The sequence below is a fragment of the Rhinoderma darwinii genome, chromosome 12 (genome assembly GCF_050947455.1).
Source record: "Rhinoderma darwinii isolate aRhiDar2 chromosome 12, aRhiDar2.hap1, whole genome shotgun sequence".
In the NCBI taxonomy this organism is placed as follows: domain Eukaryota; kingdom Metazoa; phylum Chordata; class Amphibia; order Anura; family Rhinodermatidae; genus Rhinoderma; species Rhinoderma darwinii.
In genome coordinates this window covers 69,863,225-69,890,537 of record NC_134698.1, presented here as the reverse complement: position 1 = coordinate 69,890,537, position 27,313 = coordinate 69,863,225, and the positions used below count along the sequence as shown (strand labels likewise).

Sequence of the window (27,313 nt, the reverse complement as noted above, 5' to 3'; positions counted from 1 at the left end):
TAAACAATTTTCATATACCTAAGGCTTCGTTCACATCTGCGCTAGGGATCCTTTCCGTCGGAGAAGAGCCCTGACAGACACGAACGTAAACCATAAGTTTCCGTTTCCATCACCATTGATTTCAATGGTGACGGATCCGGTGCCAATGGTTTCCGTTTGTCTTCGTCGTGCAAGGGCTCCGTCGTTTTGATGGAATTAATACCGGAGTCGACTATGGTATTGATTCTGTCAAAACGACGGACCCCTTGCACAACGAAGACAAACTGAAACCATTGGCACCGGATCCGTCACCATTGAAGTCAATGGTGATGGAAATGGAAACCTATGGTTTACGTTCGTGTCTGTCAGGGCTCCGTTCTGACGGAAAGTTCCGACTGAACGGAGCCCTAGCGCAGATGTGAACGAAGCTTTATAGAGGAGAGTTGTCCTCCGTTCAGGATCCGCATCTATTGGCCAGAGGTGAGAGCAGTTACAAAGAGCGTCTCTCAATCTGGAGGACCTGTCCTGTATTACACAGATAACCCCTTACTATAAGTGGGCACAGAGTAATGCTTAATTTCCCCTGCGGTGGCGCGGCGGGGAAGTTGAACACTTCGCTGCCAGGTTTCCCCATAGATTACTGCTGATCACTGGGGGTCTTAGCAGGGGGACACTTTGTGATCACCTTATTGTAAAGGCATTTTTCTAACAAGTAGGGATTTGTCAAAGCGGAGAACCTCTTTAGCCCAAATCAGGTGTTGATCCTCATTACCAAAACTGGATTAAAATGATAACAGGAGGCTGGACACGCACGAACGCACGCACCCCATTTTGACACCTTTCTCGTGGCTTTTCCTGAACTTTTTTTACTTCTGCTTTGGCCAGATATTAGAGGAAAGTCAATAGCAACATATGAGAATGTCATACATACAAAGATGTTGGTGTTTTTGTAGCATTTTGGGGTCTGTGGCTTTTTATCAAAAAGCAGAATACTTGCATGACTTTTTTCTGAAGAATGCACGTAGAAAATGACACTTAATGAAAAAAAAAAAAAACACCACCAAAATGTAAAAAAGAAAACACTATAGAAAAACGCTCAAAACACATAGCGGGTTTTTTTACACTTTTTTTTCTTTTGTATTTGGATCCAGTCTTGGCTGAACAAAAAAAAAAGCATGCAAAACTGCGCTGTATGAACAAGCCTTTTGGGGGCCATATGCAAAATTTGGCAGAGCATAGACTGTAGAGGAAGTGTGCTCGGACCCCCACCGATCAAAACTTCTGACGTGTCACTATGTTTTTTAAAAGATTAGTTACCCTTTTTTACTTGAATGGTACTGAGCTGCAATACCAGACACAGCCAGTGGACAATAGTGGCGCTGTTTCTGGAAAAAAGCAGCCATGTTTTTCTAATCAACCCCTTTAATATAATGATCAGAATGGCTGCCGGAGGACCTGAGGGAACCCGCTAAACGATCCCATTCCTTGAAGCTGACTATACCTATGTTCTTCAGAAAAATGAAAGTCTGCCCTGCAATTATTTTTGGAATTTCTTCTGTAATTAAGCCGCTTTCCCGTTAATAGGGCCAGTCTGGTCATTTGAATGTGATTATGATATTACAGTCACAACATGCAATTTCCGAAATTCTAATTCCTTCGCACACAGCTCTGCTAAGTGATGGCTTTGCGTTCATACATTACAAGGGGTTTGTAATTAGTCTGGATAAAACATTTGCTGTTTTTCATTAATTGGGAAATGCCACTTCACTTCTGAGGTAAATCAGATTTTTATTTTTCCTGATTATTTATTTGACATTTAACGAGTACAAAGTATTTGTGATGATGGTAAATGTCCCGCTAGCGTTTATGGGTAGAAATAAAACTAATGAGTTTTGTAGCGTTTATGAATGACGTAAAATGTTGACCATTAGTTCTCCGATTTTTTTTTATTTATTTTTATCACGATTTACAAGATCATTAGCGACACAGATCAGTCCCTACTATTTCCTCATAAGGACAGAGCCAAAGACTTGCAGGGACGTGCGTGGGGCCATGAAGAAACTGTACGGCGCTACGAATGGCGATGAGTCACATAAAAAGTGCCATTGGGGCGGAGCTTTTCAAACTTCATGTCCCTTTATTCTTCCACTGTCATCAGAAGTGTATGGGTCTCTTCACACGTTGAGGTGCGGTAATAACGGCATAAAAAAAACACATGCGTTTTTACTGCATCCGTATCGAAAGACGCACCAAATCGTGGTAAAAAGGCATGCGCTTTACGGATGTGTTTTTTTTTTATGCGGTTCTAAATGCACCTCAACCGCAACGTGTGAATGGACCATATTGCTGTCTCTCTTGCTGGGCAGGGGGATGCCGCAGTTCAGGTGATGCAGCTGCCGCCAATCAAGGCCTAGAGAGAGGGGCTCATTTTTGCTGCTGGGTTCACACGAGCATGTTACATCCGTAATGGACGGAACGTATTTCGGCCACAAGTCCCGGACAGAACACAGTGCAGGGAGCCGGGCTCCAAGCATCATACTCATGTACGATGCTAGGAGTCCCTGCCTCTCCGTGGAACTACTGTCCTGTACTGAAAACATGATTACAGTACGGGACAGTTGTCCCGCAGCAAGGCAGGGACTCCTAGCGTCGTACATAAGTATGACGCTAGGAGCCCGGCTCCCTGCACTGTGTTCTGTCCGGGACTTGCGGCCGAAATACGTTCCGTCCTTTAAGGACCGAACATGCTCAAGTGAACCCAGCCTTTCTCCTAAACCTATGACGCTGACAACGCTATATATTTTTAGGCAGCATCCACAACAAGGAGGTAGAGGTCTCATTTTAATCTAACAGTAGTATTTAGGCCTTGTTCACACAGTGCAGGTTTGCTGCAGTTTTTGCCATTATTTTTCAAGCCAAAACCATGAAAAGACCCTAAACAGAAGTATAAAAAGGAAGGCTTTATAGGTCTGCTTTCCTGGATCCATTTCTGGTTTTGGATTAACAAATGCATGCAAAATCTGCAGCAAATCTGCACTGTGTGAACGGGGCCTAAGGTCTCATTCCCCGATCATTGCCCTGTGTAAGAGGGCCCTTAGGCCTCGTTTACAGAGTGCAGTTGACACAATGCAGATTTGTGTAAGGCCTCATGCACACAAACATGCTTTTGCAGCCGTAATTCCCCCGAAAATCCACGGGAGAATTGCGGCCATATTAATTTCTATGGGGCCATGCACACGACCGTAGTTTTTACGGTCTGTGCATGGCCCGGGAGCCCGCACCGCAGAAAGAACGGACATGTCTTATTACAGCCGTCTTCTGTGGTCCGGGGTCATTGAAAATAATGGCCGCGGCCATGTGAATTGCCCGCAATTTGCGGGCGGCTTGCGGCTGATAGTTCGCTGCCGGCCGACCCGAAAATCACAGGCGTGCACATGGCTACGGTCGTTTGCATGAGGCCTAAACAGGGAGATGTGCTGTCGATATGATAGAAATGTATGGGGACGAGCGATCGTAGCAATGAGCGATCGCCCCCTACCTAACCGATCATTGTTCTTTGCGAAAGGAGCAAACAAGCGCCGATCAATGAGCTGTCCCGTTGATCGGCGTTTGTTGTTATGGCCTGGTGCAAAAAGACCCTAAATTTGCCACCAAGGGGGCCCAATAGATGCTGGATTATAAAGCATATCGCTAGGATATACCGTTACTTATTGATCATGGTGGGTCCACGATGGCCATGGGGGTTTCCAATACCCGGGATTCCTTCCCACCGATCCTCAGAATGAATTAATAGCAGCACTAGTTGAGCTTCCCTTTCATAGTATTTCATAGATGCTTCTGGCCGCCGGTTGTGCACCTATTGTCGCCGGATTAAAGAAATTTTACTGTATTTGGTCATCCTATGGCTGATTTACCCCCCAAAAAATGATTTCAAGTCTCAGTAAGCGCGCATGCAGTTTTCCGACAAATTGTTGCAGTTTTTTTTAGGATGCAGTTATTGGTTACAAGGGTTTTACCGCTACCACACACGTTCGACCTTCAAACAAAAAACACGTTGCGAAATTTAAAAAATGAGCGGGGCACAATACCGGCCCATGTGAATCCACCGTTAATTCTTTCCATTATGTCGATGGCCGATACATTTAGATCATCTATAAATATGTCTATATCTAAATTATCAGAATTTTTTTTTCTTGAATTCACTTTATTTGTATGACAATTCTTGTAATACTCGTATCTTTCATATTATTACCCTCCACAATATTGGCCTACCGTATGTGTAACATTATCGTCATGTTCTACTGAAGATTTTTCTTCCCCTCGCAGACAGTGAAGAATCAGCAGTATCGATTTAGTGTCATAATAAACGAGCTCTCCGCGACGGATAATGTTCCTTACATGGTCACGCTGCTCAGCGTCATCAATGCCGTCATTTTAGGAACGGAAGAGCTGAGGCTTCGAGTACAGCTGAGAAACGAGTTCATAGGTAATTTTTCTATATAAAAGCCCCTTCTGCATGTTCTTACTGATGTTCTGTCTTATACATGGATCCCTCTATCTTTACTTAGAGGGCTGTATAAGATTTTAAAAAAATGGCTGCTTTCTTCCAGAAACAGTGCCACACTTGTTTATGGACTGTGTCTGGTATTGCAGCTTAAAATCATTCATTTGAATGCTGCAATACCAGACACAGCCTGTGAACAAGAGGGGCGCTGTTTTTGGGGGAAAAAAAAGAAGTCCTTATTTTTGTAATCTTGTTCAATCCCGAAAAAGAAGGCGCCTAAATACACAAATAAGAGAGTGCGCTCTTCTGTTACTGTATCTCCCGTAGACTGTAATAAACTACGGGATTGGTGGTTCTCTGACTTACGTCAATTAAATTATGTCATAGTGTTTTCTGCATGAGGTTTTTGGACCTGCCATTTTACCCCATCAAAGTCATTGGGGGCAAACGTCACAAAAGAGCCAGGGATAGGGATTTCTACAGTAAGACAAAGCTTGCCGTCAAAACCCCAGTGACTACCACAGGTTTATTAAAGGGGTTTTTCAAGCTTTAGGCTGGATTTACACGAGGTCATTACGTCCGTAATTGCCGGACGTATTTCGGCCGCAAGTCCCGGACCGAACACAGTGCAGTACGGGACAGTTGTCCTGCAGCGAGGCAGGGACTCCTAGCATCGTACATAACTATGATGCTAGGAGCCCGGCTCCCTGCACTGTGTTCGGTCCGGGACTTGCGGCCGAAATACGTCCGGCAATTACGGACGTAATGACCTCGTGTGAAACCAGCCTTATGTAAATACATTGTTTATATTTTTATAATAAAAAGTTCTACAACTTTCTAATATTCTTTGGACTTCATCTGTCAAAATTGTCTAAGGCCCTATGCCCACGACCGTATTTTTCATCCGTAATTACGGACCCATTCGTTTCTATGGGCTACGGACACGTGTCCTAAGGGTGTATTCAGACGTTGTAGATGAAGTGCGGTAAAAACTGCATACGAAAGCTGCATGCATGTTTATCGCAACCGCATTGAAAAGCATTCAATCACACGCAGTGTTTTCAGACGGAATTCGGGTGTTTTACGCCTGAAAAAGCGCCCCTAATACGCCTGCAAACATCTGCCCATTGCCTGCAATGGGATTTACGGTTTTCTGGTCCCACGAGGTGTAATTTTATGCGTTGCTGTCAAAATACGGCGCGTAAAAAGACGCCCGCGAAAAAGAAATGCAAGACATTTCTTGGGACATTTTTGGAGATGTTTTTCATTGACTCCATTAAAAAACAGCTCCAATAACGGCCGTAAAATACGCCGCGAAAGACGCAAGTTGTTACAAAAAAGTCTGAAAATCAGGAGCTGTTTTCGCTTGAAAATAGCTCCGGATTTTAAGACGTATTTTGCTAAGCGTGTGAACATACCCTAAGAACATACAGATTTTGGATGCAGTTTTAACCTCATCAAATTCCGCAATGTGTGCCTAAGGACTTATTCACACGAACGTGTCATACGTCCGTGCAATGTGCGTGATTTTCACGCGCGTCGCACGGACCTATGTTAGTGAGTGAGGCTGTTCAGACTGTCAGTGAATTTCACGCAGTGTATGTGCGCTGCGTGAAACTCATGTCCTTTACTTGCCTGTGTTTCGCGCAGCACGCACCCATTGAAGTCAATGGGTGCGTGCAAATCGCGGTCAGCACACGGAAGCACTTCCGGGTGCCGCACGTGATGCGCGCTACAGTAGTAAAAACAATGAATGAAAACAGAAAAGCATCACGTGCTTTTCTGTTTGTAAACATAAAACCAGAGAGTCAGAATGATGGCGGCTGCGCGAAAATCACACAGCCGCGCATCATATGCTGATGCTACACGGACCTTTTGCGCGCGAAAAACGCAGTGTTTTTTGCGTGCGCAAAACGGACACGTCCGTGGGAATAAGGCCTAAGGGTGTATTCACAAGTGCACGCTTTTTTTATGCATTTTTTGACGCTAAAACCAGGAGTGGGTTAATATAATAGGAGAAGTAGAATCTGTCCTCTATCTTTTCCCTTCCTTTATAAACCACTCCTGGATTTGGCTTCAAAAACTGCATAAAAAAACCTGAACAAAACCTGCACATGTGAAGACACCCCAACAGTAAAACTGTCCTTGTTGCCAATAGCAACCATTCAGAGCTCTGGAAAAATTCAAGCTGAGCTCTAATTGGTCGCTATGGCCAGTTCTGGACAGTTCATAAATTCCCCCTATTCTTTTCCAATTCTTCACCATTTTGAAGATCTCTGCTTGCTGTCAGTGAATGAGAACATTCTTGTTTACAACCAGAGGCTGAAAGCCCATACAGAACCAATACTTTTCACAGCTGAGTGTTTGCTACAATTGTGTTCAGTCTGGACAATGCTGTTTTTTTACTTTTATAACATGTCAATCAGACAATTAGGTGGGGGTCCGACCCCTGAGAGAGCAGGACAAGCATGCACAGCCCCTTTCCAGAGTTTTTGGTTTTCTACTTTTTAAAAATAAAAAAGGTGTTGTCGAGGAAAATACTTCCATTTATCAACATAAAGCTTGAAAATGGTGATGAATTAAAACACAAGGGGGCAATTCATCAAAGCTGGTGCAAAGAAAAAGTGAGGCAGTTGCCCACAGCAACCAGATTCTAGCTCTCATTTTTCAGTGTCCATTTGGAAAATTAAAGCAGTGACCTGATTGGTTGCTATAGGCAATCGCTCCACTTTGCCTTTGTAACAATTTTGATACATTTTCCTCTATTTAGTAAGGATTATTAAAGGAACACTCCGGGCCGATCTAATGCACTGTGTTATGCCTAGTGCAGGGTCTGAGGGGGCAGAGCATGACACAGATTCAACGATCATTGAAAGGAGAATCCCTATGTCATGCACAGCTCTCAGGCCCTGCACTCTGCATAACGGGGATCAACTTTGCTTGGAGTGTTCCTTTAAGCTTTATTTACATAAAACAGGATAACTCCTTTAAATTCCCATAAAGCAAAAGGCTGGGTTCAGAATTTGCAATCAAAATGAAACATTTGAACCCAGCCATACTGGCTGCAAAATAATTACAACCATGGCTAAAAATGCCCTTCCCCCAACGCCTAGGGGTGAATTGATCCTAAACACTTTTCAGCAGTTTCCAGCAAACTTTTTCCAGCTTCCTGGCCAATTCGTTTGAAAGCAAAATGTCTCCCCCTAGTGGTGAACTAGAGGTAAACAATGAAATGGATTGCAATTAATCCGATCACTTCCCCAGCACCTGGCAAACCAATCCAGCACACGATTCCATGAGACTTCCTGAGCTCCAGCGGTCTGGAAAAACACCAACAGATCGGGTCTGTAAAATCAAACATTCTGCTAAATGTTATAACTTCATAGTTAAAAAAAAAACGTGAAAAATGTCATACAAAAAAGAAAGTTCATTTCTTATCACCCCTTCAGTGATTGAGCAGATTAGAGCTCAGTCCATGAGGTTAAAAACAAAACATCCTACCTGCAATCTGTAACCCGGCTTCAGGTGTGTGATGATCATGGACTGAGAGTGATGCAGATCAGTCCATGGGGGTTTGTGTGATGTCTGCATTGTCCCAGGGACTGCTTGAGACCTCTGTCATTTCTATGTCATGAGTAACTCGCTCCTATGATCGATGCTGCCTACTGATGAATTCTGGTCAATGTAAGTGATGAATATATCATGCATTTATGTAAATGTGATCATTTTTGCATATTCTATAATGGAGATTGTCTATCAAAAATCAAAAAATTCCCATGACTTTTTGATGAAGGTTCCTTCCAAGTCCTTACAGTAGATCTATTATAGGGACTGGGGAGACGCTAGTGCACGCGGGGGGTACAGTCCCATTCTATTTATTAGAATAAGACCCGTGCACAATACTCTCCGAGTGTCGTACAGTTGCCCCTGCGAGTGTACCACCGAACATGCGCTAGCATCTCTCCTTTCCTGATGTCTGATGGGAGATTGGAATTGGAGGAACACTTTAAAGATTCCGCTTGGTTGTTCTTTAGTTATATTTCTTTTATGGGAAAGATGGGTAAAAACCAATATGGCTACCAGGGAGGGGCCAAAGAGTGTATCGCTACATACTTAAGTCAGATATGCCATTCAGGACTGTAGGAAAGCTGTGTGATGAGCTGTAAGGGTAGACATATTTTTCCACTGTGCTTTCCCTGAAACGGCAATAAAAAATTGGAGTCCCCCAGGGGCACATGCATGGACAGCCCCCAAAGGTACGTACATCCTTGATATAACACAGTCCTCAATAAAAATCATGGTGAGAGTAGTGGTTACCATATATTTGTAAGGATTGTTTTAAATGTGTTTCCATGGAGAGGTGTGTGGGTAGTGTCGTGCCATGGGATCCTCCCTGCATGGCGTACGTCTCTGCCACTATAGTCCATCTTCCATCCCACAGATATCATTTCACTTTTTAAAAAAAAACTTGCTTCATGATGTCATCCCTTGTGCTGCCCCCTTTACTTTTTATAGAAAGTTTACTTTGTGATGTCATTCCTTGTTCTGTCCCCTTTTATAGAAAGTTTACTTCATGATGTCATCACTTGTTTTGTCCCCTTCCGCTCTGTGACATCAGGATGTCACCCCCCCCCCCCATCACGTCCTGTATTATTGCAGTCTCAAAAGCCCCTCATTGCAGTGAAACAAGCAATCATTAAACAGAAGAGGCTCTTGAGACTAATATAAACAGATGTTTCCTTTATGAAGTTTTCACACAAATATTTTTAATACTATTAATCAGATGTGCAAAGTCCAGTCCTAGGGCCACGTGCAGACCCTTTAACGTTCCAGAGTGAAATCTACGCCTACTACACCTCCCTGACAGATTTGTCAGATGCCCCATTTTTAGAGCCCTTTTTGTGCCCTAAAAACACTGAGAGCCCCAATCAAGAAGTGGAGGAGTTAAGCACAGCACTTAAAAATGACAACTAGGATCTGGTTGGTTGGTATGGGCAACTGGGGCCCAGCGGGTTCTGGGGCTAATATGAGGCCAACACATTGTAGGGTATGGGACTAGTACATGGTATATACTTCTACCAAAATGAGTACAGGTTATTTAATAAAAACAAAGTGTAAAACATATAGCAATATTGATGTCCCTCTATGTATTGCAGGTCTACAACTACTGGATGTGTTAACAAAATTAAGGTAAAAAAGAAAAAAAACATACAAACAACATTATTTGTAAATTATGTAAAAGATTTGACCGCTTAAGGCCTTATGCGCACTTCAGTTATTTTCGTCAGGGTGCTATCCGTTTTTTTAACTGATCGCACCCTGACACATTCATTTAAATGGGGCCATGCACACTTCCGTTGTTTTAACGGAACCGTGTGGCCGTTCCGTCAAAAATAGTACAGGTCCTACTCCTGTCCGCTTTTGACGGAACGGTCTCTGCATTTTCATTGATTTGGTCCGTGAAACAACGGACTTCACACGGAAGCCATCCATGTGCGGTCCGTGTTTCACGGATCCGTCATTAATGGTCGTACGACGGCCAACGGTACTGTGCATGAGGCCTTAGTCATGAAGAAAGTAAGGAACTTTTTTGAATACTTAACAAATATGTTGTGTTTTCAATAAAGTTTAGCAGAACTGAGTTTATAAGATTGCTGGGGGTTACTGAATCCAGACCCGCAGCAATCGGTTGATTACCAGAAAAAAACAAAACTTTTAAAGTAGGCAAATTTGGTATTCAGGTGTCTGGGAAAATAGCAATGACCACCCCTGCGGGAGCTAGGACAGCAGCCATAATGTTTGTCACCCAGCTAAGGCCACACAGCAACATAACGTTACCCACGAGAAACGGTTGGATGTTTTGTGACGGTCACTGTGACATTTTTACCGTGACTTGTGGGTGACATTGCGTTGTTTTCTAACCTTAATGGACTAACCTATCGTGAACCTCTAAAGTCATTACCAGGAATGTCCGTCCTTTCCTTACTCAGAAACCAAAACCCGATCAGATTTATTATACATAATTGGGTAACTTATTACTTGTTGATTTCCTTTTCTTTACTTCTGGTTCAGGGATCTGGAGGATGAAGACCTGTTAGTACAGGCCTCTGTGTTTGAGGAAGCCAAGTCTGAGGATGATGAAGATCTTCTTAAGATTTATGGAGGGATTGATATGAACAACCATCAAGAGGTTTTCACGACGCTCTTTAACAAAGTACGTGTTTTCCATGTTTAGAATGTAAATTAGGAATCTACAAAAAGATCCAGTTCTAGGCAGGAAGAGGTCCTTGCTGGGGTTACACGAAACAAGTCATCTTCAGGTGTTCCTTGATGGGATCCCCTGTAGGGGAGGACAACTTCAAGTAGTATGGTGATGTCCACATACTGTCAGAGAAGTATCTTGAATCTCCTGTCCCCCGATGCACAATCCATAATAGGGCCACACTAATAGTCATATACCGGTTATGGTCCTGCTCTTCTATACCTGTTGTGGTCCTGCTCTTCTATAAGTCCTATATGTTTTGGTCATTAATGGAAAATCTGCAGGTATTTCAACTCTACTTGGAGATGGGCTATTGTGTTGCCATTTGGAAAGTATTGGGGATCTGCTCAACTGGTGGGGGTTGGGTGGATGTTAGAAAGGGCATTGACATAATAAAATATTAAATATGAAACACTAGTGTAAGCACAAAAGTTCTGCCTTTATCAGTTGATCAACTTATTGTCTAATGCCTTGGCCTTAAGCTGACCATACATGGTGAGACATCCTCCCAGAACTTTACTCTTTTTAGCGAAACTGAGATGAATAAAAAAAAATCTTTGATACAACTTTTTGAAGTGTGCGTCGTATCTTTGTAGTGCACTAGTGAGTATTGTTTGTGGTATTTTGCAGGTGAGTTGTTCGCCACTATCGGTCCAGCTACTCTCCATTTTGCAAGGTCTTCTGCATTTTGATGTGTCCCATCCTTCCAGTGCGTTACTTTGGGAGGCCTTGGAATTCCTGGTGAACAGAGCTGTATTGCTCGCAGATGACTGTACGTAAACACAAAAATTCAGGTTCAATAATTTTTGTTTGATTGAATGATGCTGTACTATAGTTTTTATTATCTGATTACAATTTTTATTTTCTTCGTTACTACTGACAGGCAAAACTAACAACCTTGAGGAGGTCATGGATAGACTTTTAGTTTCCAAGAAACAAAGTAAACAAAAGACCAAAGATCAAAATGTTGAGAAATTACACAAAAGTATACAGACCGACAAAACCAAAGATGAGACTTGTAAGGATAATTCATCTGGTCATAAGACAGCTGAATCCTCAAAAGATTTTCAGGAGATACAACTTTCAGTGATACTTGAAAAGACTTTGTCACCTACTCTTTTATCTGGAAACCCTCCCCTTCCCCCTCCATTGCCTGAGGACCAGTCTACATCATCACCTCCTCCTCTTCCCACCATGGGGGTGTCGCCACCACCACCACCGCCACCACCACCTCTTCCTGGCATGGATGGATTTCCAGCTCCCCCTCCACCTCTTCCAGGCGCTTTGGCATCGCCTCCACCACCTCCTCCACTTTCTGGTATGGGGGCATTGGCTCCACCACCACCTCCTCTTCTAGGAATGTGGGGGACTCCACCTCCTCCTCCCCCACCTCTTCCTAATATGGGTGGTTTTCCACCCCCAGGCATGGGTGGCCTACCACCCCCACCACCTCCTCTTCCAGGCATGTGTGGCCTACCACCCCCACCTCCTCCTCCTCTTCCAGGCATGGGTGGATTTCCACCCCCACCACCCTTTCTCTCAGGAGCTGGTGGCCCACCACCACCACCGCCACCTCCAGGAGGCTTCGGGGAAGAAGAAGTTTTTGCTCAAGTTGGTTATTCTTTAGGTTACGCAAGACCACCCTACATCAAAGTCAATAAACCATCATTAAAAATGAAAAAACTGAACTGGCAGAAACTGCCTCCTAATCTTACCAAAGGTATGTCCTCTGTGTGTTTTATGTACATTTGGGTTCAATTGTGGGGTTGAAAAAGTATAAATTGTTACTATTCACTGAGCAAATGTAATATCTTCTATACATGTATAGGCTCTAGGCCACATATGTACTTCATGGTAAATGTAAAAAACGGGATGGTACAAGTTAGTGGTATATAATCGGAAAAGGTTTCATCTTATGTATTATTATTATTATTATTAACTGTTCTGCATAAATATGTAAAGGGTCTAAATATCCTAATTTGTTCCTTTTTTTAAGAAGGCCAGTCTATGTGGTCTTCACCAAGCTCCATTGAAGAAACTCCAGAACCCAACTATTCCAGCATTGAGCAGCTCTTCTGTCTTCCACAAGCCACAGCTAAAGACAAAGCAGCAATACCAGCAAAGAAACCACCAAAAGAGGTACGGACCTCCCCAGAGTACCACAGTCCCTTCTTGTTTAGATTTCTTATGTTTTTCTGTTTCCTTTTTTCCAGATTTCCTTTTTGGATCCTAAGAAGAATCTCAACTTGAATATATTTTTGAAGCAGTTCAGATGGTAAGTCAGTCACTTACTTTGTCCATAGATGTCAATGAATAATATAGATTTCACTGTGGCCAGGCGTTGTTGACCGTACTGTCCAACATCTATACATGCCCATCTATTTGTACTTGGCAGTATGGCTATAGCTATATCGTTCCCTGAGGTTCATTTGTCTTCGACCTGTCCTACCACTATTACTACATTAAAGGTAGAACAGAAACAATAGCTGGGCATACTAGTAGGTAGAAAAAGTCGCTACCTTGGGTACGTCTCGACTTGCATTTGAAGGCGAGATTTAAAGCATCAGAAAAAATTAACCCATATTCCTTATGCTCTCGTTGTACCCAGGACAGCTAGCTGCCTCTCTAATCCCCAGCCTTAGTATTGCATTTCTTTTTTTTTTTTTTTTTTTTTTTTTTATAACTTGATTAAAATCAACCGTTTGTTTTTTTGTATTTTTTTTATTTTTATAGTCCCAATGAAGAAATAATTGGACTAATTGAAAAAGGAGATCGTTCTAAGTTTGATATTGAAGTTTTAAAACAATTCCTTAAGCTACTTCCTGAAAAACATGAGGTAATGGCAAAATGTTCTTTGCCTATTGTAGTCATGGATGCAAAAAATTCCATATTGACTTATTTTTGGCTTAGCAGTAGATTTAAAGGTAATTTATTAAATGACTGTGGGAAATAAAAAATATGTTTTTGATGGGGGGTAGTATAGAAACCGGACCCCGCCTTGCTGTAGAAATTGTCTCACATCCCAGACTACTTGCGTGATGTTTTTATTTCCCCAACAGAGACATTTTAGCCCCTGAGGACCTTTAGCAATCTATAGTTATGGCTTGATACAGATTCTGAGGAACTGAAATGTCTCTTGATTTGGGAATATAAAGCCATACTTGCCCAACTGTTCCAGAATCTCCGGGAAACTTACGTAAAAATGGAGACCTTGCAAATTCCCGGAAGGGCAGGCAAATCTCCCGGGTGCATTTAGGGGGTCTGAATTTTGGCGTCTGTTATGGGGTCTGTATTTATTCAGGGGATTTGGCCTCGGACTGAATTTTGGAGTTCGTTCTTTAATTAGGGGGTCTGTATTTGTTTAGGGCATCTGTATTTGTTTAGAGTGTTTGTATCTATTCATGGGGTTTGGTCTTGGGACTGAATTTTGGGGTTCGTATTTGTTCAGGGGGTCTGGTATAGGGTCTATTCAGGGGGTGAGTAGTTGTTTATGGGGTCTTCATTTTGGAGTTGTGATACAAAGGGGTCATATGCACTATGATTCAAATGTCCTTTTATGGGCATGTACTATATAAATGGGAGGGGCATATGGGGAAAAAATTGTGCAATACACGCTCCGTTTTCTGCAGCTTCTCTGAATAGAATCATGTGACACCGTCTGTCTTCTATTTCTGAGGAGTCTATGTCACGTGATCTTTTTACAACTAACTGGCCGAGACAGATCATGTGACTCCAAGAACCAGGAAATGATTTGTCTTTAGGCCCCCCCCTTTTGGTACTTTTTGGGGCTGTTCATCGGGTTTAATTGTTACTCTTTTACACTGAAATCCTTATTTTACAAGGTCCATCGTAGTGACGGTTTCCCTTTAAAACATGACTGTTATTTGACAGTCCTAACGTGCGCATTGTAAACATGGCTGCCTTCCATAAAATATGTAAATAATCAAATTATTATTGGGTAACTACCTAATATATTATTTTTTTTGTTCTTCTAAATTAAACTACTGTAAGTTTTTATGTCTATGCAACAAAACCTGGAATTTATATATGTATTCTTCTATATAATCTGAAATACGCACCGAATGATGGCATTTGGACTGGCAGGTGCTCTCATATTTATTCACTGCCCATATTCCTGTATATGTTAATATGGACTGTACTTTTGGCTTTCAGGTGGAAAATCTAAAGGCTTTCCAAGAAGATAAATCCAAGCTATCAAATGCTGATCGCTTTTACGTGTTGCTTCTTGGTGTTTCCAAGTAAGTAGTTGTGTGAGGTCTAAGGTCTCCTTCAGATGAGACGTAATACCCGTCCGTGTCCTGTGCGTTGAAATCTCTCACCACACACGGAGCCATGCAATTCAATAGGGCTGTTCACACATGCCTTGTTTTTATCGCAGCATGTGTCCGTTGCGTGAAACGCACTGCGTGTCCTATATTGGTGCGTGTTCACTTAGTCACCCATTGAAGTCTATGGGTGCGTGAAAACCACGGACAGCATACTGACAACATCCATGTGCTGTCCGTGTTTCACACATCAAATACATTGAAAAGCAGAGAAATTAAAAAAAATGCTTGTACGGATGTGAAAAACGCATGCCACACGCAAAGCACACTGATGCCATGGACAAGAAATGTAGGAAAAAACGCTGTGTTTGTTACGTGTGCAAATCGGACACGCTCGTCTGAATGTAGCCTAAACCTCCAGATGGATAGAAGACTGCACACAACTGCCAGATCTTCTCCTTACCAATGATTAATTAGACGTTCTTCATACCTTGGTCTCGATCATGAATTGCCAATATAAAAGGAGTGACTACTTCTTCCGCATCCGCTTAATATCTACACAATAAGCGATGGTCAAAAAATTTCACTATAGCCACCATCCCATAAAATATTAATTAAAGGGGTTGTTTGAGGGTCCCCCCCCCCCCAAAAAAAAACTGGCACCACTCCTGTGCATGGCTTGTGTCTGGTATTGCAGCTCAGCCCTATTCTCTTGAATGGGAATGAGCCAAAAAATCAGACACCACCCATGTTAATTCTAACTCTTCCATTTATTTGAGGGTGGATTTCCCTTTTAAAGTTTTCCTCTGGCTTTGACAAAATTTGGCAATTTTCTCTACTTAAAAAAAAAAAGTTGAGTAACTTTTTACTGGTTTTGTACTGTATTTTAAGTTATTTTGGGTCTTTCTGCTGGTTGCCCTTGGAAACAGACAGGGCTTTATCTCCACTCTGTTGTCAGACATGGGACCTAATAGCTTCACTCTAAGTTTTTTGAGCTCCCACAAAGCACTGCCGTCTGGTAACCAGAAACTAGAAGATTTCTATAAGATATGTAAGGCCCTTTTTTACGGCCATAATACAGCTGCACTTTAGCATTACATTACCACCATCCTGCATGAACCGAGCTTGGATCCCCATAGTACCCTATCAAGGCCATATTGTAGGGACGGAAGATGGGCAATTGCCCCGGAGCCTCCACAACTTTAGGGTTTTAGAGGGGGGGCATCAAATTCCTAATGTAGATACAATTTTATTTAACATATTCAATTTTTTTTTATTTTTTTTTATAGCTATCAGCTCCGTATCGAATGCATGCTGGCTTGTGAGGAATGTAACCTCATGCTGGAAATGCTACGACCAAAGGCGAAAGTTGTCAGCATAGCTTGTGATGGTAATGCTTTTTTTTTTTTTTATTAGGTATTTATCGTTGGTATACAGTAGCAGAGCTGATAATTTGACATTATTTATTATTATTATATATTTTTTGCTTTTTTCAGATGTTCTTGCCAGCCATCGGCTTCCGATCTTCTGTCAACTTGTTTTGAAAGTTGGGAACTTTTTAAACTATGTAGGTATTAAACACAGTATTAATCCTGTTGCTAGGAATATTGTAATGAGAACTTTTATCCTTGCCATCAAACTCGTATTAAATATTCCCTAACCTGTAGTTAATATGTTAGGGGTTATCATACAAGCGTATAACATCTGTTATGTAATGCCTTCATCTGCATGGGCACTTCTTTCCTTCGTATGGCCTTAGGGCACAAAGACACACCGCGTAAACACTGCAGATTTTCCGCAATGGATTAATTGCCGTTAATCCACAGCGTAATACAGTAGCAGCAGTGTGGGTGAGATTTCAACAAATCTTGTCCCCACACTGCGGAAAAATGCAGCCAAAAAAAAAAACCGCACACATATTGACGTGTGATTTCTTCAACCGCAGCATGTCAATTAATGCAACGTATTCACAGCTTTTCTGTTGCGGGTTCTCCTATTGAATTCAATGAGGTGCTTAAATCCGCAACAAAGTAATGTGTGTTGCGACATTTGCAGCGGAATCCCAGCGATTCCATCGCAAGTAAGAAAAAAAAAAATAGTTCCCTGATTCTTCTCCAGTCTGGCCTCCTGGAATGACGTATACCCTTGTGGCCGCTGCAGCCAATCACAGGCTGCAGCGATCACATGGCCTGCAACGTCATCCCAGGAGGCCGAGACTGCGAGCAGAGTAGAGGGAGGGGTAAGTATGAAAAATTTTTCTGGCACGGCTTTACGCAGCGAAAATTCCACCAGAAATACACATCACAAAGTGAACGATTTTTCGGACAGAATTTCCCGCGGTGTTCAGGGCAGATACGCTGCGCAGCGTGTCTGCCCTGAACACATCCTGTGTGTTTGAGTTAAATGATAAAATACCGGCTGACTGATGCCACCACTAGGGCTAGTATATATTGATCTTCATAATAAAACCGTATGCAGTAAGCTCGTTTGCTCCCCCTAGGGGTGGCTGCAGGCAGACAGAATTTAATCATTTACGTGCGTGTATGTGTGTGTGTATGCGCGCGTGTGTGTGTGTGTGTGTGTGTGTGTATGCGCGTGTGTGTGTGTGTGTATGCGCGTGTGCGTGTGTATGTATGCACATGCGCGCAGGGGATTTTTGGAGCTCTGTATCAGAAAAAGCGAGCTCTGACCACTATAAAGATATAAGCAGTATTAATCAGCAGGGAATGCTGGATCTAAAAATTACATTGTGTTAAAAGGTAGAGATTCACTTATAATAAAGAAAAGTTATGGCAAATTTGGCATCCAGAAGTAAGACATATTCAGTCTACTATTCCGGTTATTGAGTGACAACGTTTCTATCTTCATCTAGGGAAGTCACACCGGAAATGCCAATGGGTTTAAGATAAGCACCTTACTGAAGCTGACCGAGACAAAGGCCAATCAAACCCGTATTACTCTACTGCACCATATCCTAGAGGTAACCATCTCATTTCTTAGAATATATATTTGTAATACATCTTGATATAATATGTATACACAAGACTGCGTTTTGTGTACATAACTTTATTTCTTATTTTTCAAGGAAATTGAAGGAAATTATACAGATCTCCTTGAACTTCCAAATGACCTTGAGAAAGTATCGAAAGCTGCTGGGTAAGAACAAAAGAGTCTATAGGATACTACAAAGACTATGAGCCCGTACTCCGATACATCGGCTTTCCGGAAAAAGTCGAACAGAAACCAAGCAGCTGAGCGCTCACACGAGTACTTCCGCTGCTTCGTTCTAGCGATTGGTGGGGGTCTCAGTGCTCGGACCACCACCAATCCAAACTTCTGGCATGTAACTATGACATGACAGAAGTTTGTCGAACGTTTAGCTACACTTTAAAGAGGCTCTGTCACCACATTATAAGTGCCCTATCTCCTACATAAGGAGATTGGCGCTATAATGTAGGTGACAGCAGTGCTTTTTATTTAAAAAAACGATCTGTTTTCACCACTTTATTAGCAATTTTAGATTTATGCTAATGAGTTGCTTAATTTTACTTTAGACCAAGTGGGCATTGTACAGGGGAGTGTATGACGCTGACCAATCAGTCATGCACTCCTCTCCATTCATTTACTCAGCGCATAGGGATCCTGCTAGATCCTTATGTGCTGTCTTATACTAACACATTAACAATACTGAAGTGTTTAGACAGTGAATAGACATTCCACGGGATGTCTATTCACAATCTCTGCACTTCGTTACTCTGTCTGTGGTAGTTACAGCAGAGGAAGCGTAATCTCGCGAGATTACGCAGTAAATGACAGGTTACAACGAGATTACGCTTCCTCTGCTGTAACTACCACAGACAGAGTAACGAAGTGCAGAGATTGTGAATAGACATCCCGTGGAATGTCTATTCACTGTCTAAACACTTCAGTATTGTTAATGTGTTAGTATAAGACAGCACATAGAGATCTAAAAGGATCCCTATGCGCTGTCTAAATGAATGGAGAGGAGTGCATGATGCTGATTGGTCAGCGTCATACACTCCTCTGTACAACGCCCACTTGGTCTAAAGTAAAAACACGCCCACTTAAGCATTAAGCAACTCATTAGCATAAAGCTAAAACTGCTGATAACATGGTGAAAACAGATCGTTTTATTAAATAGAAAGCACTGCTGTCACCTACATTTATAGCGCCGATCAGATTATGTAGGAGACAGGGCACTTAAAGAGGCTCTGTCACCACATTATAAGACTGGCGTTTACAGAAGAGTACGTGGAAGTCTAACATGCAAAATTTATTAAGAGGCACACATCTTGTACTGTCCTAGAAATGTAAAGCTATACCTGCTATTAGCAAGTGTAGATTGGCGCTATAATTTGTGACTTTTTTTTGGAGTACTTAACAATAAATGTGCCAGATCGGTTGCTCACCACATCTAACATCTCTTAGCAAAATTAAAGCTTTAGAACAGACTAGGAAAACTTCCCCATGACTTCTGCAAGGGCATATCTATGGGGGGTGCAGAGGTAACGGTTACACCCAGGGCCAGAGAGGGTTTAAAGGACTTTCTGCAACATAAAAAGACAGCAGTATTCGAAATGTCACATGGTAGGTGGAAAGGGGCTATGTTACAGATTTTGCTTTGAAATCCAAGAATTTTAAAGTGGAACTAAACTTTTAAACAACTTTTGACATATCATAGTGAGATATCAGAAGTTTTGATTGGTGGGGGTCAGAGGCTGAGCACTGAGATCCCCACCGATCGCCAAGACGAAGCGGCAGAAGCGCTCGGGTGAGCGAGAGGTGTACGACTCATAGCCTTTTTTTATTGAGCTTGGACACCACTCGCACAGCCTTTTGAGGAGGAAAGTTGATGAGAAATGAAGCGGCACAGTGCTTACCCATGCTCTTCTGATGCTTCGTTTTAGCAATTGATGGAGGTATTGGTGCTCGGAACCCCATGGATCAAAACTTCTGACATGTTGCTATGACATATGAGAAGTTTGTTGTTTTTTTTTGTTTTTTAAAAAGGTTTAGTTACCCTTTAAGTCACTGCTCCCAAAAGTTTTATTCTTAAGTGATCAGACTGCATTTCTGTTTCCCCTTTCAGTGTAAACATAGAAAATATATACTCTGAAACAAGTAGCATTCTAAAAAGATTAAAAGAACTTCAGAATAAGCTCTCCAAGTCATCCAGTGACCTGAAGGAACAATACGACAAATCTGTTCTGGTGAGTTTTTGTCACAATATATTATACAGCCCCAAACGTCTCCTTTTCTAATGTATTAAATATTTAGGAGACATTTTTTGCTTTGTGACATGGAGAGCCCAGCTACGACTCTGACTACATGTAAGTTTTTATTACCTTCTTACTATCTTAAAATGTCATCTAGATCTAGTCCACTGTGGGTACTTCTTCTTCACTGTGCTGTTTTTGTCCTTCTGTTATACAAGAAAAAAATAACTTTTTGATTGTATTGTCTTTTATTCTTTTTTTGGTTGTTTGAGATCAAATTTCCATGTTTTGCCTTCGTCGTTTGCCCCATTCTCAAAATTGTAATGGGGCCGTTACACCACCCGTTACAGTGCTCTAAAAGCTATAGAGAAGATATTCCTTTGAGTTTTAATCCTAGTCCAATACAGATATTTAACCCACAATCTGATCGCTCAGAGAATGGGTTGGTAGTCTACAGGGTTTTGTTTTTTTTCCTTATCTGTGACTGTATAGGTCTAGTATATTCTGTAGGACTGTGCACAGAATATATATATATATATATATATATATCTTCAGTGGGGCTTAAATTTTTTTTTCCATATCCCAGTCCCACATAAAATATAGGGAGCCAACTAGCCTACATACGGTGTTCAATAATACCTAAACCTACAGTCCAAAGGACTCTTTCTTTACAAACAGAAACAACGATGAAGAAGTTCTGCTATTGTCAAAGAAGAAAGAAGAATGGCTAGTGTAGTGTTACAGGTAGAAGATCTAACATGAAATACAAAAATGTTACCAATCCAAAAACAACCCCTCACTCTTTGCACATTACCATTTTTTTGTACTTTTATGCATCTTATCTCCTAGTTTAAGCATCACCTCCAAACTTAGTTTAGGATTGGGAGCCTTTTTTTATAGCTACGTTTGGCTTTATAGATGGAGCCTCCCTGACCCATTTTCTCCCAGGTCCCCATTTGAATTATTGTCTCTGACCACAACAAATAGGAGACTAGACTCTGTGGTCACTGAGACAGCAAATGGTGTTATTTGACAGATTTAGACAGGATAATGTCATTTGGTACAGAATGGGACATCTTACATGGAAATAACTACAAATACTGTTTCATGGAGTGTTGTACCTGTTGCTTATGTCACGTTTTGTTTTTTGTCACTGAATTTCGTATTTAATGTTATATTTGTAGGACTGTTTTGATGGACTAAAGGACTTGGAACAACATCTGGAAGATATTTCACAGAAGAAGAAGAAACTGGCTGATTATTTATGCGAAGACCTATCAAAACTTTCACTAGAAGATACTTTTGGAACCATGAAAACGTTTAGAGATCTTTTTCTGAAAGCGAGGAAGGTTTGGAGCTTTATAATTCTATTCTATAGATAAGTGAACCAGGTGAATTCAAATGTCAGGTGATCAACAATCCCTGTGGGCCTGGGTCTGGTCCTCTTCCAATAGCAACACGGCACCGTGAAACATGAGCAGTTTGGCTCAAAGGTGTCCATAAATGTTGAAATGCAATTATAGTTAGTAAATTGCGCCCCAATTATACAGAAATCTTACCAATTTGATCAAATAAGTTACAAGATTTTGACATTTTTGACCGTGTTTGATGGAAAGATCCTAAAATTACATTCAATTCGTGTGATCATTTTCTTTGCTTCTATGAGAGTATAAGATTACTTGTGATTAAAAATCACCTTGAATAAGTCATTGTCAACTTGTCAACCTACCATTGGTTTGGGTCACTGGTTGTACCGACGGTCTTTTTTTTTTCCCAGTTTTTTTGATTGATAATGTATTACTTAGGAAAATAAAGACAGGAAAGAACAGGCAGTAAAGGCTGAAAAGAGAAAGAAGCAACTCGAGGAGGACGAAGCAAAGAGGCAGAAAGGAGAGAACGGAAAAATCAGTAAGTTGCAGTAAATCTAATTCCGAAGGGCACCTTTCATTTTTTTGTTACCACATACGTTATACAATTTTCACATACAAGAGTAAAATATTGTTGAAGGGGTTGTCTCATGGAGACCAACCCTAACCATATGTCCTATTTGGGTCAAATAGGTGTTATGGTGTGGGGTTATCTTGCTCAGGATCCACCCTCTGAGCCGGTTTGTAAGTGGTCTACCCCATGGCACTTGTTGGGATGAATGAATAGTAGTCACTCTATACTTTTATATATTTTTCGCCTCCATTATTGTTATCCATATACACAAACCAAGAATTGAATGACCTGTTTAATTTTGAAAAAGAAAAATCCAAAAATGTCGTCATTCGTACAGTATTTTATGCGTAAGAATTTATTTCATATTTTATTATTTTTTCTTGTAAAAAAAAATAAAAATAAAATACATATATATTTTTTTAATTTTAATCAAACAAAAGTTTTGCCAGCAAACTAACACATTCTGTAACTATTTATTTTATGTCCCAAAGTTCGGAAAGGAGCACCAAAGATAGAAGAAGGTTGTATCATTGACTCTTTATTGGCGGATATCAAGAAAGGTTTCCAGCTACGTAAGACTGCAAAAAGCAAACTGGAATCTGAAGATGCTCAAAGGAACTCCAGTAGTGATTTAAATGATAAAGTTGCTACAGGTATTCCCAGGCGACTAGCTCGGTCCCCTATGCGAATGCATCTCTCAGGCTTGGCTTTCAAAAAAGATTAACCAATGGCTTGGACCCTGCTTTATCTGGACTGCATGCCTTCCATTTCCTTACTCATTTTTTTCCAAGCTTTGCTTTGTGTAACAAAATATTTAAAAAAATGCCCGTAAGCAAAGTATTTCAGAAAAAATACTTTGTATTCTGCGCATCATTTTGTCACAATTATTTTTGCTTCTTTGCTTCTATTTTATACATGCTAACCCTGTAAATAATGTTGCATGAATTAAATGTGCATGAGATTGGAGATTTTTTTTTTCTTGTTTTCTTACTTACATTTTGGGGTTGAGAGCACTTATATTTTCAAAAAGTTGTACTAGCTGTTGTCAAATTAGAACACGCTGCCTTTCAATATGACCTTCCTTAACTTGCGTCCCTATGTAAGTGTTAAAGGGGTTTCCCCACAAGGGACATTTGTGACATATCCAAGGGATATTTCAAGAAAGATAGTCGAACAACAGCACACGTCTCCAGATAATCAAAGTGGTTTTATTGTCAGAACATCCACGACAAACAGGCAACGTTTCGACCCATAGTGAGTGTGGGGTCTTTGTCAAGCCTTGACAAAGACCCCACACTCACTATGGGTCGAAACGTTGCCTGTTTGTCGTGGATGTTCTGACAACAAAACCACTTTGATTATCTGGAGACGTGTGCTGTTGTTCGACTATCTTTCTTGGAATTCTACAACATGCCGGAGTGGGTTTGCCTGGCTTGACAGCGTGCACCGCACCAGACTCGGGATTTGTGCTGCTTCAAAATCTTTCACTTTGCTTCATATCCAAGGGATATGTCATAAATGTCAGATAGATACGGGTCCCACCTCTGGGACCCACACAGATCTCTAGAACGGGGCCCCCTAAACCTGGTTCTACCTCTTTGTGTTCTGGCTGATTTCCGACCATGAAGGATAAAACAGCATAGCTTGCTGAGCTATGCTGTTTCCATAAGCCCCATTGAACTGAATAGTACTTACGGAAACAGTGTAACTCGCATGCTAGGCTGCTTCCGAAACTGCCATTTACTACTATGGGAGTTACAAAAACAGCACAGATCAGCGAGTTACGCTGTTTCTGTAACTCCCGACCATATAATCAGGAAGTGGCCGTGAGTCCGTGTGAGCACAAAAAGCTGGAACGGGGTTTAGGGGGCCCCGTTCTAGAGATCGGTGCGGGTCCCCCTTCTATCTTATATCCAAGGGATACACGTCATAAATGTGTCATAAATGTCCATTGTGGGAAAACCACTTTAAGTTCCTAGTTATAATTTTCCTCTGCTCCTTTGGATCCCTGAGCAGCTAGATTTATCCTAAGTCCGGTCTTGGACAACTGTAGTATGGGGGCATTTTAACGTCCATATCACACACTCAAAAGGCCGAGACCTCCATGGACCTACTGAACTGAACTTAGGTTCCTATGGTGATCTCAGTTTGTAGAACCTCAGGGGTCCTGGTCTTACAGACCGAAAGAGGCCAAAGCCGTCTAAAACAGACCTTTATAAACTCACCAAAGCGTATTTTATCTCCATATTCCCTTCCAATTTTTTCAACAAAAAAAAACCGATCCCAGCAGGAAGAAGAAAACATTTTCCCAAGTACTGATTTTCCTCCTTATTATGGACTGGAATAAAGAGATGTTAATGTGAACATGAAATGTGGCTTTGCATATTTGATGGTTAATCCTGGCCTATATCTATTGATTGGTGGGGTCTGACTCCCGGGAGAGACTTCTTCATTGTTTACACAGGCACAACGCGGTGTTTGGCTGTGCCTGGTACTGCAGCTTAGTCCCATTCACTTGTACGATATTGTGCCTGTGTAAATAATGAAAGGGACTTTGGTGAATTCTGATGATCAGCGGGGGTCCCAAAGGATAGGCCATAAATATAAAAGTCACGGAAATCCAAACCGTTTTATTGCAGTTTTTGGCTCCATTTTTTGAGCCAAACTTAAAAGGTGGACACAAAAAGAAGATGTGTCAGTCTAGTCTTTATGCCTTTCTGACTTTGGCCCAAAAAAACTGAGCCAAAAAATGATTTTTTTTTTATTTTTTTCCCCCAAGATGCATTATTCTTCTGGATTCACTTTCTTGGGCCAAATAAGAAAATTTGTTTCTTTAATCTCTGCATACTTTTGAAAAGGTCAGGTGACCATAGGTACCACAAGTGTAAAAATGCTTATAAGTAATGAAAGTAAATGCTATGTAAAAAGAACAAAATAAAATTATAAGTCTAATTAGGTAGTCTTCATAGAATTGGGACTTTTGTTTAATTTATTGAAATGTAGACCAGCCCTGCTATGCCAAAAGGGAATAAAATTATTTTTGCTACTTGGCCCTTCCTGTTTTTGTTTTTCTCTACATAACCTGTTTTTATGTAAATTTTCTGCTTGGATGAGATACTTTGTATATGCTGCTTTTATTTATTTTTATTAAATTTTGTGAATGCTCTGCATGGCTAACCTATATTTCAACTAACCCAGTGGAGACATAATCAAAGTTCTGTACGCGTTTGTGTTGCTTTTGACCTAAATATACCTAAAAATAATGCCTGATCCTATTTTACAAAGGCAAATCAGGGCAAATGAAGGATGAAGACTCAAAAAAGTTGGGTACAGTAAAAGACCCTTCCCCATCTAAGAGTGAAGATAACGCCAACCCATCAACTGCCATTGAGGCCACTAAAGATCAAAAGGACCTGCCTCAGAGTAAACCAGTAGATAACGTAGGTGTAGATGGACATACATCTATGGTCAGTCAAGCGGCACAAATTAGTGTCGGAAGCCATGATAAAAAAGAGACATTGTCTACAGCTGCTCCCCCGTGTATGACCACCGAGACATTGAACATTAATACAGACCAAGAAAGTCTTCCTGAGAATGCTAAGCAGGAACCCTCTAGTGATTCTGATGCCCCAAAGAAAACCAGTGTTGCAGCCAACATTATTGCATGTTCTCAGGATGTTGCAGAATCTCATGGGGTGTCACAGAATTCCACATGTGACTTGGATAAATCTCAATGTCAACCAGATGAAGTAGATTCCAAAACCCAAAAATTGAAAGACGTTCCTCACGACCAGAAAAATGAAACCGTTGAATGCTCAGCAGTAAAGGAAAATATATTAGTTGACACTTTCTCACCTTTGGACGGCGGGTCAGTTGATGTTTCTTCTAAGGAGATATTACTGGTTGACAATTCTCATTCAGTTCAAGATGACCTTCAGCATCAGTCATCCCCAACAGACCAGAAGGAAACCGTGAATAGGTCCACACTAGATGGGAAGAGTGAGGCTACTGATATTTCCAAACCAGCAGAAAAGAAAGGGACTTCTGAAAATGTATCACCAGTTGAAAGCAAAGGGATCACTGATGGTTCCCTATCAATCGAAAATGATGGGACCACTAAGAAATTTCCACCCGTCCAGAACACTGGAGCCACTGAGGTTCCCCCATCAGTTCAGAGTGAAGGAGCCACAGATGTTTCCCTGCCGGCTAAAAATAATGGGTCCGTTGAAGGAGCTCTGCCAGTTATCATCCAGGGGTCAGCTGAAGTGGTCCCACAAGCCAAGGAAAATATAAGTGATGGAGCCATGAGTAAGTCTTTGGAAACGAAAACACATTTACAAACTTCAGAAGACTCAAAGGTGAAAAGGGGATCAACAAAAAGTAAAAAGAAGAAAAGGAGCTCAAAAAGCGGCGAAGGTAATTTCTTATAAAAAGTCTTTTTTTATTTTTTTTATTTTTTTTTTACTCCCCAGGCCACGTACCCAAGCTCTTTATAAAATCAGGATTCTAAGACATGAGAGCATTATCTAATAAACAATATGGATTTATATAAACTCTATTAATATAAGGTCTCATGTACATCACCTTTTTATAGTACGTGTTGTACAGAACCGTAATATGGCACTTGTAGAAGTGTACCTCCTGTATGTCTCTGATTTCATATGGAGGCATACAGGGGATTTTTTTCTGTCAGACTGTACAAATCGCATGCCGTATTATGGAGGTATTCTTCCCATAAGGCCCTGGGGCTTTGTTACACATGTTAGAATTTAATTAAAAATCTGCCTATTTGTTTTTTGGGTTTTTTTTTTAATCTAAAAGGGTGAAAAATTGCAGATGAATTAAAAAACACATATCATGCGCTGAGACCTGAATCTGTCAGGTCAGCGGTACTGTCGGGTTCAGTGACAGTGTCCTAAGTGTCTCTGACACGCAGGATCGAGCTGATACCGACCACATCTAAGTTCATAATGGATTCAGGTCTCCGTGTAAGATACAGCTGCTCTGTATACAGGATACAAAGCAGCTGTATCTCAAAAAGTAAAAATAATTTTTTATAAAATATAATTACAAAGTTGCACCAATCAGTGAAAGAGATTTTGTA

The 27,313-nt window shown here is 41.2% G+C and overlaps 1 protein-coding gene across 4 annotated transcripts in view; it reads left to right on the top strand.

The window, feature by feature from the left end:
* INF2 (inverted formin 2) overlaps window positions 1–27,313 on the top strand; it is a 68,708-nt gene that overhangs the window by 33,874 nt on the left and 7,521 nt on the right. For 2 of the 4 annotated variants that reach the window (XM_075843841.1, XM_075843839.1), the window contains exons 4-21: window positions 4,306–4,465; window positions 9,640–9,673; window positions 10,556–10,697; window positions 11,376–11,517; window positions 11,629–12,465; window positions 12,742–12,884; window positions 12,959–13,020; window positions 13,479–13,581; window positions 14,919–15,004; window positions 16,321–16,421; window positions 16,528–16,598; window positions 17,904–18,011; window positions 18,117–18,187; window positions 20,142–20,262; window positions 21,453–21,617; window positions 22,074–22,176; window positions 22,701–22,862; window positions 25,495–26,625. In XM_075843841.1, coding sequence (XP_075699956.1) covers window positions 4,306–4,465; window positions 9,640–9,673; window positions 10,556–10,697; window positions 11,376–11,517; window positions 11,629–12,465; window positions 12,742–12,884; window positions 12,959–13,020; window positions 13,479–13,581; window positions 14,919–15,004; window positions 16,321–16,421; window positions 16,528–16,598; window positions 17,904–18,011; window positions 18,117–18,187; window positions 20,142–20,262; window positions 21,453–21,617; window positions 22,074–22,176; window positions 22,701–22,862; window positions 25,495–26,625 — 3,742 coding nt within the window. Of the gene's footprint in view, window positions 1–4,305; window positions 4,466–9,639; window positions 9,678–10,555; window positions 10,698–11,375; window positions 11,518–11,628; window positions 12,466–12,741; window positions 12,885–12,958; window positions 13,021–13,478; window positions 13,582–14,918; window positions 15,005–16,320; window positions 16,422–16,527; window positions 16,599–17,903; window positions 18,012–18,116; window positions 18,188–20,141; window positions 20,263–21,452; window positions 21,618–22,073; window positions 22,177–22,700; window positions 22,863–25,494; window positions 26,626–27,313 lie in introns of those variants that run through there. The other 2 variants (XM_075843840.1, XM_075843842.1) reach the window with 2 other exon arrangements.